The sequence below is a fragment of the Musa acuminata genome, chromosome BXJ1-3 (assembly GCF_036884655.1).
Source record: "Musa acuminata AAA Group cultivar baxijiao chromosome BXJ1-3, Cavendish_Baxijiao_AAA, whole genome shotgun sequence".
NCBI classification, from domain to species: Eukaryota; Viridiplantae; Streptophyta; class Magnoliopsida; order Zingiberales; family Musaceae; genus Musa; species Musa acuminata.
In genome coordinates this window covers 8,773,623-8,790,837 of record NC_088329.1, presented here as the reverse complement: position 1 = coordinate 8,790,837, position 17,215 = coordinate 8,773,623, and the positions used below count along the sequence as shown (strand labels likewise).

Here is a 17,215-nt window from a genome sequence, read left to right as displayed (position 1 = left end):
TTTGTGGAATGTTGTCTTCTCGGATGTTAGATTAAGGTTTTTCTTTATAGTCGATTATTCAACCTTTTTGTCTTTCTGTTGTTGCTAAGATTCATCAAGTCTTTTCTTTGTCTTGATAATAACAACAGCTGCTGGAGGGGGGATTATTTGATGAGGAGCAGTTTCTTGGTGGGCAATGGGAAATTAATCCAAGAAACAGAATCGGTTTTGCTGATTCGTATTTATGGTTTACCGAGCAGAAGAGCTGCAGAGGGTGTCTAATGGTACCTTAGTCTTTCTATTTGTTTTAGTTGATAGATCGTGGCACTTGATGAACTTTCAAAGAAGAGGTATACCTTTGTATCGGAAAAGGAGTCTTATTTTTGTCTTTTTGTTTTTTACCAAAGTGTTCTTTTTAGTTACAAGAGGGAGAGGAAAAGGTTTTTATTCGGATTCAGGGCAAATATCAAAGATCACTCAAAAAGGGGGCAGTTTTGATAGTTCTTGAAAACTGGGCTTCTTCTTAGTCCTTTCCAAGAACCAGGACTTTTGTTGGAAAATCGTGCTCTAGAAATGGTCACATATGCACAAGTTATTGAGGTACCACATACTAAGTTTGTTGTTACATTAGGCAACAAATATCAATAGTATTTATAAATGAAATTATTTAATTGCAATCAATGTATTTATTATAACGCCACATTCTTTTCTATGATGAACTTGGAGTTTTGCTATCAGAATATGCCACAGCTGGATTAAGGATCTACTTAAGAATATTGTTTGGTAATTGGGATGCTTGTGTTTCATGTTTCTTTGGTTATGCTTATGCTTGTCTTACGCCATGGGAAAGTGGAACATACAGTTCCCTTTCTTACTACACATTGATCACTTTTCCTTTTTTTATCTGGTAGTAAACCACCCACTTATGTTAAAAACATTCCTTTTGGCATGGAGGTTCTATGGTTCTTAATATGATAAGTTAACTTGATAATATGCTGGTAGAAGCCGATTTCCTAATATATTAAAAGATTTGTTTACTATTTTTACATTTATAAGGTATACAAAACAAAACAACCTTTTCTTCCTTTCTTGTGTCTATTTTTGTTTTTTGTTTTTTTTTTTTTTTTTGCAGCCTGAGCTTTGGTTTGCAGGTAATCTATGATCGTTGGCATGCTATAGTAGGCCATGGCCACATTCGAGATATATCGAAAGTCTTCCATTGGCGCGTGCTTGATAGATGCCTTAGATGAGATGGTTCTTAGTGGAACTTTGAGCCCAGAGGTAGCTTATAAAGTACTAGTGCAATTTGATAAGGTAATTTGATTGTTAGTTATGTACAAAGTTCTTTTGGAAAATTCTCCTGTCATATTTATAGGTGCTCTTCTCATTGATGCTATCTCCTTCCAGTCTATGAAAGATGCCTTGGAGACCCGAGCGAAGAGAATGGTTTCTATGAAGGTAAACATTTGCTGTTTGGCTTGTCCTTTATCATGTGCATCCACTTCATACAGATTCTGTGTCTTATGACACTTGTGAATTTAACCTTTCAATTTAGTAAAAGTAATAATTATGCTTATTAAGATACTTTGTGTGCTTTGACCTCTTAATATCATCTAATCATTCACCAAGGTTCTTTATAATATTGTATCATTTTTTTAATAACCTTTTTTTCACCCTCATGGAGGGTGTTTACATAAAGTTTTTGCTCAGTAATGGCTTCAATAATCAAATAGGAAATTCCCACCTACTCTTGCTTATTTTTAAGTCTACCGGACGGGAGTCTTTTAACAGTTTATTTACCTTCTTGAATCATGAGTGTCATCTATGTTCATTATGTCCATGTATTATCCTATGGCGGCCTCTGCACCTGCAGTTATGCAACATAAAATACTTGTATTCTCGACTAAATTATGCTGGATGAGTTGTAGAAGGATTATGTGCCTCCTTTCATGTCTTGCCCTCCTTGCGTTACCAGTACTTCTTGATTGCGTGGTATCATTTTAAATATTTTCTTGTAGTAACAAATTTTAGTTTTAGTCATCTCTGTATGGTTAATGATGACTGATTTGGGAAATATCATTTGAATGTAGCTCTAGTACCAGTTTTTGGTTTCTTAGAATGTAGAATTGCTTACCTCTCAAACCTGAACCTTTGCTCTTCTCTCGTCTATCATTTATCTTTTTGGGTCCATTATTTTCCTTTTTACTGTTGGATCTAACCTAAGGGAATTATGCAACCTATTATTTAAAACCATTATCATGCCTTCATTCCTCGTCTGGTCTTTCAGCTGATTAAAGCTAGTGAAATTAAAAACCTGATCTCTTTTCTTGGATAATTCTCTTTGCACAGGGTCATCTGCATACCTACAGGTTTTGTGACCATGTCTGGACTTTCAACTTGCAAGATGCAGTTTTCAAAATTGGCAAAACTGAGGAACAGATCAGAAGGGTGAAGATTGTAGCTTGTGACTCCAAATTGCTACCAGAGTGAGAGTTCATCTCCTTCTTTCTCCTGGGCACCATGAATATGGATGTAAAGTTTTCTTGTTTTCGGCCACTCTCCCAAGCTCATTCTCTCTGGTACACAGACCCCTATCAGTTGAATTCGGCTCGAATTATTAGTCACCTTCCGTTTGTAGATGATATTCTTTTAATCTTGAAAAAGCTAAAACCTAGACATGTAAAATTCTTGGTTCATGAATTTTGAAGTTCTTTTATGTTGAGTGATCAGAGACTCGGTTCTTTTTTGGACGCACATACCTTCCTTCTCTAAGCAGGATCCTCCTGACTTTACCAAAGCTAAGAGCATGACTGCTTGGGACTTTAGCACAATGGCCTGCCTCCGTCGGCCAAGCACACCGACGGGCCCATTGATGGGCCAGCCAATACAGGTTAGTTGATAAGAAATACCTAAGCTCAAGTTAACAGTAGATATAGATAGACTCATTTGCTTTTAAATGATTCAATTCTTATCCCATATCCTCTGTTTTTCATTTCTTTTCTTATGCAAAGATAAATAGTGAGAGAAGAATTCTTATTTATTGTTAATAATTAAGATATTTATCAACTAAGCTATTTGATATTTACAAAATTTTGTCCTCCACAGAGGCCATCATCTTCTCCGGTCTGAGAATTAAGTCTGAAGCAAGTAAGCCATCTACTACTTTAAAGGACTTGCAGATGGCACATGTCCAGTTTCTGCATACTGCTTGTAGCTGAAAGGCATCCTGAGATCAAAGTGGAACCACAGGTATGCTCTCACGAAAAATGACTTTGAATCCATATCCAATATGTCAATTTCATGCAGTCCAATCTCCGCCAACTCACCAAGTATGGTGGTGGATTGATATGAATCTGGCATCAAGTGACTAAATACTATGTGTACTCTCAAGAACAACTAAAGCGACCTATCAATCCTTTTTATTTCCTTGCACTGCATACGTAACCTTTTCCTAACAATGAGTTATAAGCATCAGACTCTGACAGCACTGCATACGTAACCTTTTGCCTTGTTTGCCGTCTGAACTGAAGCTCTTCAACCAAAGCAACAAATGCTACATGCTTGCAGCAGTCCTTGATGATCACTGTAGTCAATTGAAAGTGCCATTTACCTGCAACGACTTATTTGGTTCTGCTTCTGACTCAAAGAGATGGAACTCCGCGGTATGAATCATAAAGTTGGCATCCAGCTTTCTTGCTTTTTTCTCCACACAGAAATCATTTGTTCCCGGGAGGTACGTGGAGAATCCATGGATGTCCCTGTCACTACCCCAACTGTGTACTGTGGTTGGTCTTTCACGGCATCCAAGCAGCCAAAGGAGCTTGAAAGCTTCATCCGGTGAAGTAATGGATTTGGACACTGGTGGATGATGGTGTGCTTGATTGATGGGCTCAGTTAACTCCCGTGATAGAGAGGTAAGAAGGTGTGCAAAATGTGCACAAAATCTGAGTGGGGTATTCAGTCAAGTGACAGGTTCCATCTTTGCGAGAGAAAGCTTGATGAGGCTTTCCTTAAGATGGATCTACATGCTTTTCTGCTGTGAAGTTGATGAGGATGCTTTTCTTATCCGCTGAGAACACTCGATGTCCGATCTTCTTCTGTTCCCCACCTTAAGAATCTGAGGAAGTCTTCCTTCTTAAATGGCCCTCATGAAGCTTCAATTTTGAGCCATAGCAAGGTAGGGTGGTGTGGTAGGTTTGCAGCTAACCATCCCAATCATCGTGATGTTTGGAAGCTGCAACTCTTACTACACTTTAACTATGAAATCAATACCTTTAACTATAATTCATTAGATCAATATTAACAGAAGTGACATATATATATATATATATATATATCAGATAGATATAAAAGGTTCTTGAATTTGTTTAATATGAACTGGGCTTTGATTCTAATAGGCCTGATTTGGACCATAATCTACTGCATTTACATTGGCCCATTTATGTGGTTTAATCAAACCAGTGGACTTGGAGCTTAGGGAATCTGCTCCTGTTCTTGTGATGCACAGAGAAGATTGTTTTAATGACTGCATTGGAATTCTATAACATAATCTACTGAGTTCCTCATGATGGATCTGCAATGATCTTAGTAAAATCTTAATCTAATATAAAGCTAGCCTTATTAATATGATAAGCTTGTGGGTTATTTCATCCCCTTAAATAGTTAGGTTCAAAGAGAAAATTAATACCCTACTCAAGGAAGATTAAATAACAGAACCATGCATATATATATATATATTTTTTTTTTTCTCTTCTTAGGTCTTGTATAATAGATTTATTTGCCTTCTTATTTGTTAACTTATACGGGACAGAAGCTGGTAGCCACTGCACAAGAGTGAACGATTTATGACCCTTGGCCACTTACTTACCTGTGGGGTCCCAAGGATTGCCATGGTTTGGCCATTGCACCAAGGAAGCAGGAGGATAGTCCATTAATTAGGGCCAGGACAAATGGTCCAAATTGCTCTCTCTCTCTCTCTCTCTCTCTCTCTCTCTCAGTCGGGTGTGGTTGTGACCTCACCTTTCCTTCCACTTTGGAGTTTGGGCTGTTGTCCGTCCCTTTTTAAGGAATGCGGCTTTTGAGGGTGTGGGTGGGTAGGGATATGATAATTGAATGGTGAAAGTAGAAGACAGTGGAAGGGGTGAAGAAAAGGTGCATGGTGAGGCCGACCTAACCCAATCAACATAAATCATCTGCCTCTATGTTATGCACGCGTTAAAACCTTAATTAAAAGCTTCTAAAGAGACCCTCATGTCATTAATTCTTAAATGAAAACCAGTAAAAAATCTATATATATATATATATATATATATATCAATAATTAATAGGGAACAGATAGTAGAAAAAAAATATATTAAATAATGTAAAACTAAAATTTGTTCACTATCCTCCTATTTAATATAAAACTATTAGAACATCTTATCGTACTCTAATAGCAGATCAAGTTGTGAGGGTAATTAATCACTCTAAATTAATCTGGATCGAATCCTACTTACCAACACACAAATACATCATCATCATCATCATCATCATCGAATGGATAGCACGCACATTAAAGCACAAGTTGCCATGTCCAAATCACGCATCCGGTCGTTAACTATTGCGGTGGCCACCAACTCGGACCGTCCGATCTCCGGCCGAGCCTGTGATGGCAACCATGCACCAACCCCGGGGAGGATTATTAACCTTTAATTTTTTAGATCCTATTTCGATCCATCCTCTCTCTAACTTTGGAGCTTATCATCAAATTGATATTAAAAGAATTATAAAGGATTTCACAAAAAATTAGTATATAAAATGATAAGATTTTCCCCTCCGATATTTAAGTTATTTCGTGATTGCTTTGTGTTCTGCATTGACATTGTGAGACTCAACCTCTGTTTAATTGATGAATACTAGTTTTACTCAATACAAATCGCATATTAGGGTGAGAGCCCAAAGCTGTGATTAGTATCCCACAATGCAACCACAAACCCAAAGTTAAACAGTCCCATAAACAAGTAAAAGTAACTGTTAAAAGGGAACCATCTCATGGAATAAAGAAACGGTGGATTGGAATGTGCTCTGCTTTCCTTTTGCTTCCTTCTCAGCTCTATATAGTTCTGGGCGGTGGTTAATGACTCGACACGCTTCTTCTCTCTCTCTCATGTAGGTCTCTTTTCCATCGTGTTTGTGCCTTTGTGCCTTCATGTCTTCTCTCTCTATCCTCCTCTACCGGCAGGATATAAGCCTGCGAGAGTAACAAGGAGAGGTCACTGAGCAGAACAAGACAGGGAGAAGCGAAATCCAAATTGGAGAAAGCTCACGTTTGCAGCAAAGCTTCCAATGGCAAAAGGTCTGGCTTCGATGGAGGCAGAGTGATTAAAGGTGTAAGGAGTACCTTTCCATTTCCCACTTCGACACCGTGGGATAGGGTTTGTTGGGTTTTTGTGCGCTCTGGTGCTTTGAGCAAGGGAAAGGTGCGATCTTTGATGGGATGGCTTGAGCTCCGCTCTTCTGCCTGCAACTCGTGCTGCTTCTGTCCTTGTTCCTCTCAGGGTTTCTGATAGGTGGGGATTCTCTGCCTGCCTTGTCTTTTCACTCCTTGCGACTGTGTTTCTTGTACTCCGAGCTCTGATGTCGTCTCTGTCCATTTCCTGAGCTTTTCTTCTGCGAGTAGGAGATCCTTGGCAGACGATACATGCACTCCCATCCGCATCTTTGATTTAGCATTGTTGGCAACAGTCCTAAAAGGTTCTTTTTCTGAAGTTTCTGATATTGCCGACATCCGAATCGATGGCTTCTTAAATGTCATGGGTTTTCGTGCCTCTTGAGGGTTTCCTTCTCCTATCTCCCATCTCTGGGTCTGCACATGCTTTCTGGCTTCTGATTGTTCATCATAGCATGCAAGGATCACCGATTTGGGTGCTCGTTTTGAAGCTGACAGCCTGAAATCCAATCGTGTCAGATCCGAAGAAGAAGAAGAAGAAGAAGAAGAGGAAGAAGCGCAAGTTTGAATCTTTTTTGCTTCTATATCAGAGAAAGGCTAAGTCATTCTCCCAGCTGCCTGAAGACTCACCGTCGAGGTTTGGGAGGCGGAGATGGAGGCGAAAGAGAATAACCAGTTCGGGTTGGAGGAGAGCCATGGAGATCACATCAGCAGCCATAGTCCTGGCGCGGTCGGCTTCGTGACTCCATTGACTTCATCCCCAATTCTTTCAGCTTCAATGGTGGAGGCCTTCTTCACTCCCGGTCTCTGGAACCACCACACAAGTTCATGTACCATGAGCTTTGGAGAAAGCATCAACTGTGTACCGATTGGAAAACCGGTAGCCATGTCCAACAGAGGCATGCTTCCATCGCCTCCTCCCGGAGAATTCCCCCACAGCCTACCTCATTTCCCCGTCGATTCGGGTTTAATCGAGCGGGCGGCAAGGCTTTCATGTTTCGGCGGCGGTAGTTTCCGTGGCATCAGCCTCCTCGGCCCATCTCAGTCAATGACTCCGCCCTCTGGTGCTTCAAAGGATGCCATCGGGGCTCGGGTTCAGAAGGCCGAGCTAAATGTAGTCTCACTGCCTGTCGAACATGGAACCATCAAAGGCATTACGATGAATAACAAAAGAGATCGAAGTATATCTCACGTTGGCACCTCAAACAATAAATCCCGTGAAGGCAATTTCTGTGAAGAAGGCCAAGAAAGGCATACCGGTTCAGCAGACGCAGCTGGGAATTCATCCTCCAGTGATCTTGGCGCAAATAAAAGGAGAAAAGCCACTGAGGTACTCGCATTTCTGTGCTGATCCTTTGCTCTGTCCTCTTCTGCAGTAAGTGATAACTCTAAAAGCTTCTGTTTTGCTAGGAGATGGAGAAGGAGAAGGACCAGGTGCTAAGAGGCCTACAATCATCAACAGAAACCACAAAGGATAACACTGAAACCAAATGCAAAAGTTACAAACACAGTGGAAAAAATGCAAAAGATAATTCAGAAGCTGCAAAGGAGGGTTATGTTCATGTCAGAGCACAGCGTGGACAAGCCACCAATAGTCACAGTCTTGCAGAAAGAGTAAGGTTCTAATGATACCAATGATGCAGTGTAGTAGGAAGCTTTGCCATCACGCACCTTTCCTTCACCAGTGAAAAAAAAACACTTAAATAGTTTAGATGGATGGATGGATGCAGGTAAGAAGGGAGAAAATCAGTGAAAGGATGAAATATCTTCAAGAACTTGTGCCTGGTTGCAGCAAAGTATGCTCTAGTGATACTTGTGTTGTAAATCATGAAGATTTGACTTCTACAGTTTTGAAGTATGACAAAAAAAAGCTGTAATCTGCAGGTAATAGGAAAAGCAGTGATGCTGGATGAAATCATAAATTATGTTCAATCACTCCAAAGACAGGTTGAGGTAAGCTTCAATGGGAAATGTAATTGCAAGTTATACTAATCAGAGTGAAAAAGCAGTAGAGTCAAGAGTACAGAATGCTCTTCATCCATACTTTCCTATTGTGAGATATACTGAACTATTTTATCTGGTTTTTCTTGTTAAGTTTCTCTCCATGAAGCTTGCAGCTGTCAATCCACAACTTGATTTCAGCATAGAAGGGCTTCTGGCTAAAAATGTGCGACACTTCTCTTCTTCATTATTGAATAGCTTGTTGTCATCGGTAGAAGGGATTTTACGATAGCATACTTGATGCCTAACGGGACTTGGTTTGCATTTGTTTCTCTCCATCTACAAACAGCTTCTGCATTCCCATGGTGGCTCATCATCTGCAGCTGGATTCTCACAGGAGATGATTTATCCTCAGGTATATTCATCTCAACAGGGCTTGGCGCATGCTGGAATCTCTTCCATGCTTAACCCTTCAGATGCATTTAGAAGAACACTGATTACTGAAATACCGATGGCGAGTGGTTATAAAGAGACTTCTCTGCAGGTAAACCTACCAATCATGCCAATACTTCTAACTAGTTGGAGATGATAAATCAAATTTTATTGATTCTTAGATAAAAAGCTAATGAGTAGTTTTTGGATCACAATTTAAAATAGAGAAAAAAGGTTCAGAGATCTTAAAGTGAATAAATAATAAAAATGACTAGTGGGGGAAATTTGTTGTACAACACCATTTATCAAGTTCTACAATGAAAAAAATTTAGAACGCATGTTGTTTTTCTTGTTTTCTTAGTGTACTATACCAAGGAAAGGACCATGTTGAGCTTGGAACTTTATTAGCCTGAACCGCTTAAAACATGTCGGTTGTCTTCTTACCTTAACGGAAGATTGCAGATCTCCCCTGAACTAGATCTTCTATTTGGTTGATTCTCTTCACCTAATCTTCCATGCTTAATTAAATTTTCTTGTCAGCCCTCTTCAAGTTCTCAAGCCTAAGTCATTGCAACATTACGTTTAGTAATTGTCCTTGTTCTAACACCAAATTTTCAGGATCCTTATGCACTAGATCACCCTTTTCATTTGTTCTACATTTTTCTGTAATCTATAATGTATTCTTGCTAAAGAATTCAAAGATAGTTTACCCCTTCTCTCAAAGATATGCTTTCTTGATATAATTATATTATATAGTTCAAGTTTGATCATGTTCCAGGCTGCATATTCTCCCAACTTAAAGGTTCATTGGCCTATTTGATTCCATGTTTAAATCATGCTTCGAAATTTATCCAATCCCTTGTCTTTTGAAATTTTCTTTTCTAAGACCATTTTGCTGGTTCCAAATAATTCTTCCATAAACCCTTTTGTTTTCAATTCAAGGATTGAGAATTCAGTTCTTAAGCTCAATTGTGGGAGCTTATTATTCATAACAATAAGTAGCTTACAGGTAGTAAGCTTTCTCATCATCCAGGAAGAGCACTTGAATTGAATATACTAAGTTCCAATAAAATGATGCTTAGCAGTGAGATCAGATCAGTATAATGTAGGAGCCAAGACATAGTGGCACCCGGATACTGCTCTGTCAGTGTAAATTACATGTTTTTAATGGGGAATAACTATATCCACATCTATGAGATCTAACTCTGTCTTCTATTTTCCCTTCTAACAGATGCACAATTCTTGGAATGAACAGCTTGTCATGCAAATGGCATATGGTGCTAATCCTCCTCTGAATTCACAAGTGATAAATAGAAAACCTGATGGCTTCACCATATAAAAAGAACGGTCCAACCGAATTCGGATGCTAATAATGTCCAAAGATCTCAATGGCCCTCCTAGGTTCACTGCCATGAGGCACACAGCTGTGGAGGCTTATTGATTCAGAGTTCTGGTGAAGAGGTACAGGAGGTGTACAAGCTCATCTCTCAGATGGTTGTCACAAAAGATTCAGTGTTCCTCTCTATACATCCAAAGAGCATTCTTAGAGGTTTTCTCCCTCTATAGCAAATGGAGGGCAGCTTGCCTCCTGCTTGGTGTATGCTTTTGAAAGTATATTTAGTAGGGAAAATCCATTGCCAACATTAAGTTTGGCTACTCATGTATCCCTTAGCACTAGGAGCAGAAGTTTTGCATAGAACAAGAAAAATCTCAGATGTAACCCTTGGCTCTCCTGTAAACTGGGTTAATTTTCTGGTCGAATCAGATCAAGAAGGGAATCATGTGGCACTCTTTGTTCAAGTGGAACCCATGGTTTTATAACAATTCATCAGGTTTGAAAGTTCCTTTTACACTACCCTTTGCAATAGAACAGTGCAACTTTCTGCTTGTTTAGATCTGATAACCCAGGCCTTATCATCAATGCTATATGTAAAAGGTGTTTATGTAACATCCATAATGCTCAAGAATTATAATTGGTGTGATATGATAGTGTGCAGATTTTCTTAATCAAATATTCCACACCAATTAGTTGACTCCACTGCTTGTACAGAGAAGCAATCTATAGCAACTTCAACAGCAAAGAAGAAAACTTATCTTTGTTCTGCACAGATTCTTGACCTTCTGCATCATTTGTCCCAAGGCTTGAGAAGCTCTTATCCCATTGTTTAGTATAAACATAAATGACTCTGTGCTCCTGAGATTATTAATAACTTTGTCAGATGGAATGAAGCATGCATGAGACTGCTTTCTTGACTTGAAATCATGGCAGACTCTGGTGGACAAGTGTGATCCGACAAAGATCTGCTGGTAGTTGGCTCAGGTTCAAAAGACTCATTTAAGCTCTGCAAAAAAAAATTTACTTTGTCCACCAATTGTAGGTAAGCTTACAGCATGCAATTATTTCTGTTCTTACAACTGGAGTTGCCCGACAGTTGGAAACTAATCTAATCGAGGCTGGAGTCTTACCTGTCAGCTACATGGAGACTGATTTCCTGCACTTGTAAGTTGATATTATGCAGTATTCCATTGTTATAAAGAATAAAATTTTCAATTTCATAAGAAGGATACTTTATGAACTCTGGGTGATCAGAATTCGAGTCTTTTTCTGCTTGTGTCCAACTTGGATCTTTGTTTCTGCTAATGGTTCCCAGCAAATACCAGACTGGTTTCACTTCTGAAACTACTACCATGGTGGTTGGAATGAACATAATGAGGTGCTGGAAGAGCACCCTCAAATAATTATAGGGTGATGGTTGGACCATCCAACCACTCTGTTTGGTGACATAGGTTTTCTGACAGCTGAGCATAAACTGGAATTTCTAGGAATTGCTCCATGGGTTCCACAAAAAGGACATGTAATGATCATTTTGTCCAATGCCAAGAATATATCATTCCCAAACTAATAATTGCCTCTTGCATGGTTATAGCTACAAATAACTGATATTACTGGTGCAGTGATGCACTCACTCTAAACAAGAAAAGCCAGTCATCCTAAACTCGTAGAATTAATCTTTTCTAATGAAATCTCAGATAAACTTATACTATGAGGCTTATGTTGCAAAGAAACAGCCTGGAGTTATAAAGATGGAAACTTACTCACCACCAGCAGTCAAAAGTGACTCCCATCAGATCAACATACTATCTACAAAGCCATTATAGATCCTTCGAAGTCCAAAAACTTATTGACTACCAGCAGTCAAAAAAAGTGACTCCCATCAGATCAACATACTGTCCAAACCCTTCGTTTCACCTAAATAGTCTCTTCCACCCATCCCTCGGTTCCTGCCATGCCCGAATCTCTTCTAAACCACTACACCCAAAGCCAACATCTTCTAAGTTTATTCAAGACTCGCATAGACTGGTTAAAGAGATGCAGATGGTTTGGAAAAACCAAAGAAACAATCGACTCATTTGAGAACATGTGGAATGGCAATGTGAAGCCTGATCAGTTGACATTTATTAGTTATCGAATACAAAGAGTCAAGTCCATCGATTCAGACCCTACCATGCTCCTAAAAGCCCAGTGTTTGCATAAAAGGAAGTGTGTCTCAAGGGATCCAGAGACGTACCAAGAACATGCAGCCCGAAGACCTCTTAGCTGCATCATCAAATTCCATCTTCCCTGTTCAAGTTACACTCGAAAAGTTCTTCCTGTAGTCAAAACTGATACCAAGGATGTCAGTTCAAACAACCTAGCAGAAGATACAAATTAATCACAAAATCCCAGCTAGGAACACCCTGTTTAATATGTCCACTAAGCTACTGCAAAAATAAAACAAAAGTATGTTTTGAAGATTGTCCGACATACTGCACATCCAAAATGGCAATTGCTAAAGGCCTTTAAAAGCTGTCATTCCGGAATGCATCAAGAACAGCTATCACTGAGTATGCAATCAGTACTAGAAGACATAGATGTGTTTTGAAAAAGAATTCAGCATTCCACTGGAATGGCATGCCGAAAAACAACAACCATATCTATGCAATGACCTGAGGATAACATGATCAATTGACCAGTTACATCAAACAAAGAAAAATAAATTATTATCTAAGCTATGACTTGAGAATCACCTTATCTACCAACCAATTACAACAAGGAAAAATTAAATAAACAGAATTTCAGAACATTAAAACTCGACATTACATTTCCATGGTGTCACGACGAGCTACAATCCAACAACCTTTGGAAGGACCACTGCCATTGATGTGTGGCCCATGTATCAGTTTCAGGAACCCTGCATTATCGCATGCAGCTTTGACATCGTGTTAAATCTTACAAAGAACCATGTAAAAACATGAGAACATTCCATGTCTGATTGCATAGGATACTTGATGGAATGTCTTAGCTAAAACTTCTCAGCAGAATAATCACACTATTGAAGTGTCAGGTATCATTTCAAAGCTTACCACCAAGAAGTTATTCTTAATTGAAACATCAACCACCAAGGATGCAAGTCACTAGCTCGATGCTCGGCAGATCAGTAACATCACAAGAAAGAGTCACCCGAAACTGTAGCTCAAATGATAAAAGAGTGCCTTCTGACTGCAGAAATTAACAACAACGTTTAGTCAATTACAAATTTGAACGTAAGAGAGCCATCAATAAAGAAACAAAAAACAAATATTTTGAATGAAATTCTTGCCTAGGATGCACTACATATTTGAAAAATCCAAATTGATGGTTTAGGTTTAAATGCTCTTAACAGTGATGATTAGGTGTTGCATCCAAATTAGGCTATTGAGAATGAGATTAAATTATAGATTCAGAAACAAGAGATGACTGATGGTTCAGGAAATTAAACCAACATATTACATAACTAAGTAATTTGCAATTTCATACACCCATTTTACTATTAACATTTCCTTTAAGTGATTATCTTCCACTTCAGCAACCTTCTCATGGAACTCTTTAGAACTGACTTGTTGCAACCATGCTTAGCAATTAAATAAAATTGATTCATAAAACAGGAATCAGGCATAGCTTATTCAATTACTATTGGGTTGGCTCAAGTAGGCAAGTGCTGCCATGGATAGTGCATGAGGCAAGTCACAATATAGAGCAACAGCTAGACCATGTAACTCACATGTCAGAAACCAGGAGACAATTTTGTGCTATGTGTTAGGTCTTGGTGAGGATGACAAGCTTTTGTGCGGAAGAGATTGTAATCCCCCAATTCGTCCCACATTAGAACTAAAAGATGGGCTACGCTGGTATTCAATGATTGATGGATTTCCAACTTGTAACATGGGCTTAAGCATTTGAAGCGACCACGTTGCTAAAGGCTTGTTCATATAGCGATAGCATTAATAACAAAATATGGATCACCCTAGTCATCCACATATCCTAGTCAATCGTAAAGCTGCAAAGAGAAAATCTAAAGTGAAGTTTCCTTGATAAGTTTCTTGAGTTAATCTAATTAGAGTGGTCTAAACTATTCTTGAGAAGCCCGACCTTCTCCACAATCGTAAGTATTTGCATACAAAGAGAAGCATAAATTCTTGTAGAAACAAAATAAATATGCATTTCCATGCCCTAGACACAATTAATATGTTGCTAGCCAAATTACAATTACCTGTAGATGAGTTAAACTAAGAATAACTTCCCAGAGTTTCTGAATCTTCATTGTTCCTCTTATGAGAACCAAGTAGTTGAAAAGAATACTCTCCCTAAAAAAGTACAAAACCATGATGACACATATATTGACTAACTTGGAAGAGAATTAAATTACTTTGCTTGAAGTTTGTGGCATGGACTATTGCTTAAAAATCCAGGACATATGAATTAACAAACTCAATAATTTATGACTTTGAATGAAGCTTGTGGCTCAGAGAATCGCTTAGAGGTATAGGCTACTATCTAATTATAGGTCAAATCAGCTGCCTGGAATCACAGGCTATTTGACAACTATGTTTCAGATGCTGCGAGACAAAGGTTCTATGTAATGGAGAAACAAACTAACATTTCTAAAGAAATATGAATATAATCTCTAATCCTTGAGCAGGGTGATGAGATTATGGAATAGATGTGCCTTGATTGTTAAAATCACAAAAAAATACACTGCAGAACGAGAAACTCAAACTACTTGTAATTTCTTCGTATGATCAGGAATTAGTATAAAATTATACCCAAATTGAAGTCTTGATCGGTAAGTGTATTGGCTACCAAAGGATCACATGAGTAACATAGACAATTATCCATAGATAGAGGGGGCAAAATTGCTTACTTCAGTCCCATGAATCCTCAGCAAGAAGTATCTTGGACTTGGAGTAGCAGCAGCAACTAAAACACATGCTTGACAGCCCAAGAGAGATGGTGCCGAAAAAGTTGCACAAGACACCTAACTCATTCGTGAGATCGCCGGTGCCTCTTTGAATGTTCGACCTCCTGCAGCTTGCTGTGAGCCATAGATGATCTTCCTCTGTCCCTGCCATCATCGCGCTCTGGCTTGCGATCTCTACGCCTATAGTGATCACCATGTCTGTCTCTGTCATCTCGATGCTTATCACCTTCCCAATTAAGTTCCCGCACTCTTTCCCTATCTCTCTCCCTCCCCCCTTTCCCTTTTCCGCTCTCGGTCCCTCGTTATCTCTCATGGTATCTCTTTCCCTCTCATCACGATGTCTTCTCTCTGACCAGACCTGTCCAGGACCCGCATCTTTCTCCTTTTCACGCCTTCTCTTTGGAGAACCATGATGAGCCCTTTCAGCCATCCTCTTATTCCCATGGCTCCCTTCTCATGCTGCCGATCGGAGGTCGCATCCTCCCCATTGCTCGACTGCTCTTCACCTCCCCATCCAGCCATGTTGGGATCAGACCACATCCCATTGCCACCAGGTGCCAATCCCCGCCAAAAGAAAGTTGGGTTGATATGAGGAGCCACAATAGGAGGGAACGAAGGCACCTGCAGGGAAACCTTCAAAACCAGGACCCATCCTCCCCATTGCTGCCCCAAAGCCCATCGAGTCGCAAACCCTTGACCAAACATAACTCCAGGATGCAACACAGGTGGTGGTGGGGCAACAATCCCACCATTGCCCATGATACCGGTTCCATTGACAGTACCCATCCTGTTTCTCATATTACCCATCGACCCTCGGTTCCATGTCCCGTCGCCTCTTTCCCAATTTCCACCACCACCACCTCCACCGCCTCCACGTCCGAAATTGCTGCTTCCTCTATTCTTCTGGGTGAGTGCCGGCTGCTGGGACTGAGCCATCACCTGCTGGTTCTTGTTCATTTGGTTCTCACCCATTCGCTGAATCGTGTCTGGTGAAGCTAAAGCCACCAAGCAAGGCCTTCCATCAAACAGGTGCCCATTCATAGCCTCCTTGCAGGCTGCTGCAGCCATTGGATCGTAGAAGTCAACCTGACAGTGTCCCTTTGATTTCCCACTGACCGAAAAACTTCACTTCTTTAACCTGTCCATACTTGCATAGCTCCGCCTCAAGCTCTGCATCAGTTGTCCATCATTGATGTTCGCCGACGAATAGAGTAGTCCCACCAACTACTCATCCGGCTTCACCATTCCAACCCGTGTCCGGTCCGCCATTAGCGTTACCTGCAGCCGCAACTTTGCCACCACCACCTCCCTGCTTCTGGAAGCCCTCGTTCCCAATTCCACCTCCTTGCCTCTGCAAACACTAGTTTGAGAAGCCATTGTTCCCATTATGGCTCTGGATCTGACCAATGCTACCAGGAGCCTGACCCAGGCCAGTCCTAGCTGCACCCTCCGCCACCGGAATCGGCAGCGAAGGTGGCGACTCGACGCCTTCTCTGAATCGCGGATCCTGCGTGATCCCCGGGATCTGGACCATCTCCGTCTCTGCCACCGCCAGGGCAGGCACCCACTGGCACGGCTGCGGTGGTTGGTTTTCTCCCCTCCGTTCGTCCCCGGCCTGAATACCCCTCACCTGGTCGCGATCGTGGAAGGCCTGGTGGAACCCGTAGTCGTCGTCCTCCCTATAGAACTGGCCGAGATCGCTTCGTTCCGGTGGAACCCTCCACGTGCTCGGCCGCCGTCGAGGCCATCGCCACCGTCAATCATTCGGTAGGAGGAGGAACTCGAAAGAACGAACGAAGAAGCCGGTATGGTTAAATAGATAGGGTTGCATTAAGAGTTCGGATTAGTTTAACTAGACTGCTCCGATATTTTCATCGTCTCTTCAAACCGTCCATATTTGGATGATGTAGTCCAGATTTGGGATTTGCCCATCAGAGTTGGATAGTTAAAAGGTGTCGCAGATCATTCATGGACGTTGCACTTCCGGGGACCGAATCGCGACTAAAGCGGACGATTAGCCGTCAGGGTAGCCGTTGATTGATTTGTCGCACGTGCTGAATTTAACAAATATATTTATATCAATAAAAATTGGAGTACAAAAAAAAAAAAAAAATATATATATATATATATATATATATGTATATGAATATATATTTGT

General features: G+C 40.4%; 2 protein-coding genes and 1 pseudogene across 3 annotated transcripts; 2 read left to right on the top strand and 1 right to left on the bottom strand.

The window, feature by feature from the left end:
* The first annotated feature begins 854 nt into the window (after positions 1–854).
* LOC135636950 (transcription initiation factor IIA subunit 2-like) lies at positions 855–2,469 on the top strand. Its single transcript, XM_065149190.1, has 3 exons — positions 855–1,293; positions 1,387–1,437; positions 2,329–2,469. The coding sequence occupies exons 1-3, from the start codon at positions 1,165–1,167 to the stop codon at positions 2,467–2,469; spliced, it is 321 nt and encodes a 106-aa protein (XP_065005262.1). The 5' UTR covers positions 855–1,164.
* Positions 2,470–6,062: 3,593 nt separating this feature from the next.
* On the top strand, positions 6,063–10,629 carry LOC103977965 (transcription factor bHLH76). Of its 2 annotated transcripts, none has more exons than XM_065123440.1 (8): positions 6,063–6,527; positions 6,926–7,736; positions 7,817–8,025; positions 8,142–8,202; positions 8,291–8,359; positions 8,502–8,573; positions 8,697–8,891; positions 10,011–10,629. In XM_065123440.1, exons 2-8 carry the CDS (start codon positions 7,059–7,061, stop codon positions 10,116–10,118), a joined length of 1,392 nt encoding a protein of 463 aa, XP_064979512.1. In that variant the 5' UTR covers positions 6,063–6,527; positions 6,926–7,058; the 3' UTR covers positions 10,119–10,629. The 2 variants fall into 2 exon arrangements, with proteins under 2 accessions (XP_064979512.1, XP_064979513.1); XM_065123441.1 differs by having other exon boundaries at positions 6,905–7,736.
* On the bottom strand, positions 10,027–17,077 carry LOC135621423 (uncharacterized; annotated as a pseudogene).
* Positions 17,078–17,215: the final 138 nt, after the last annotated feature.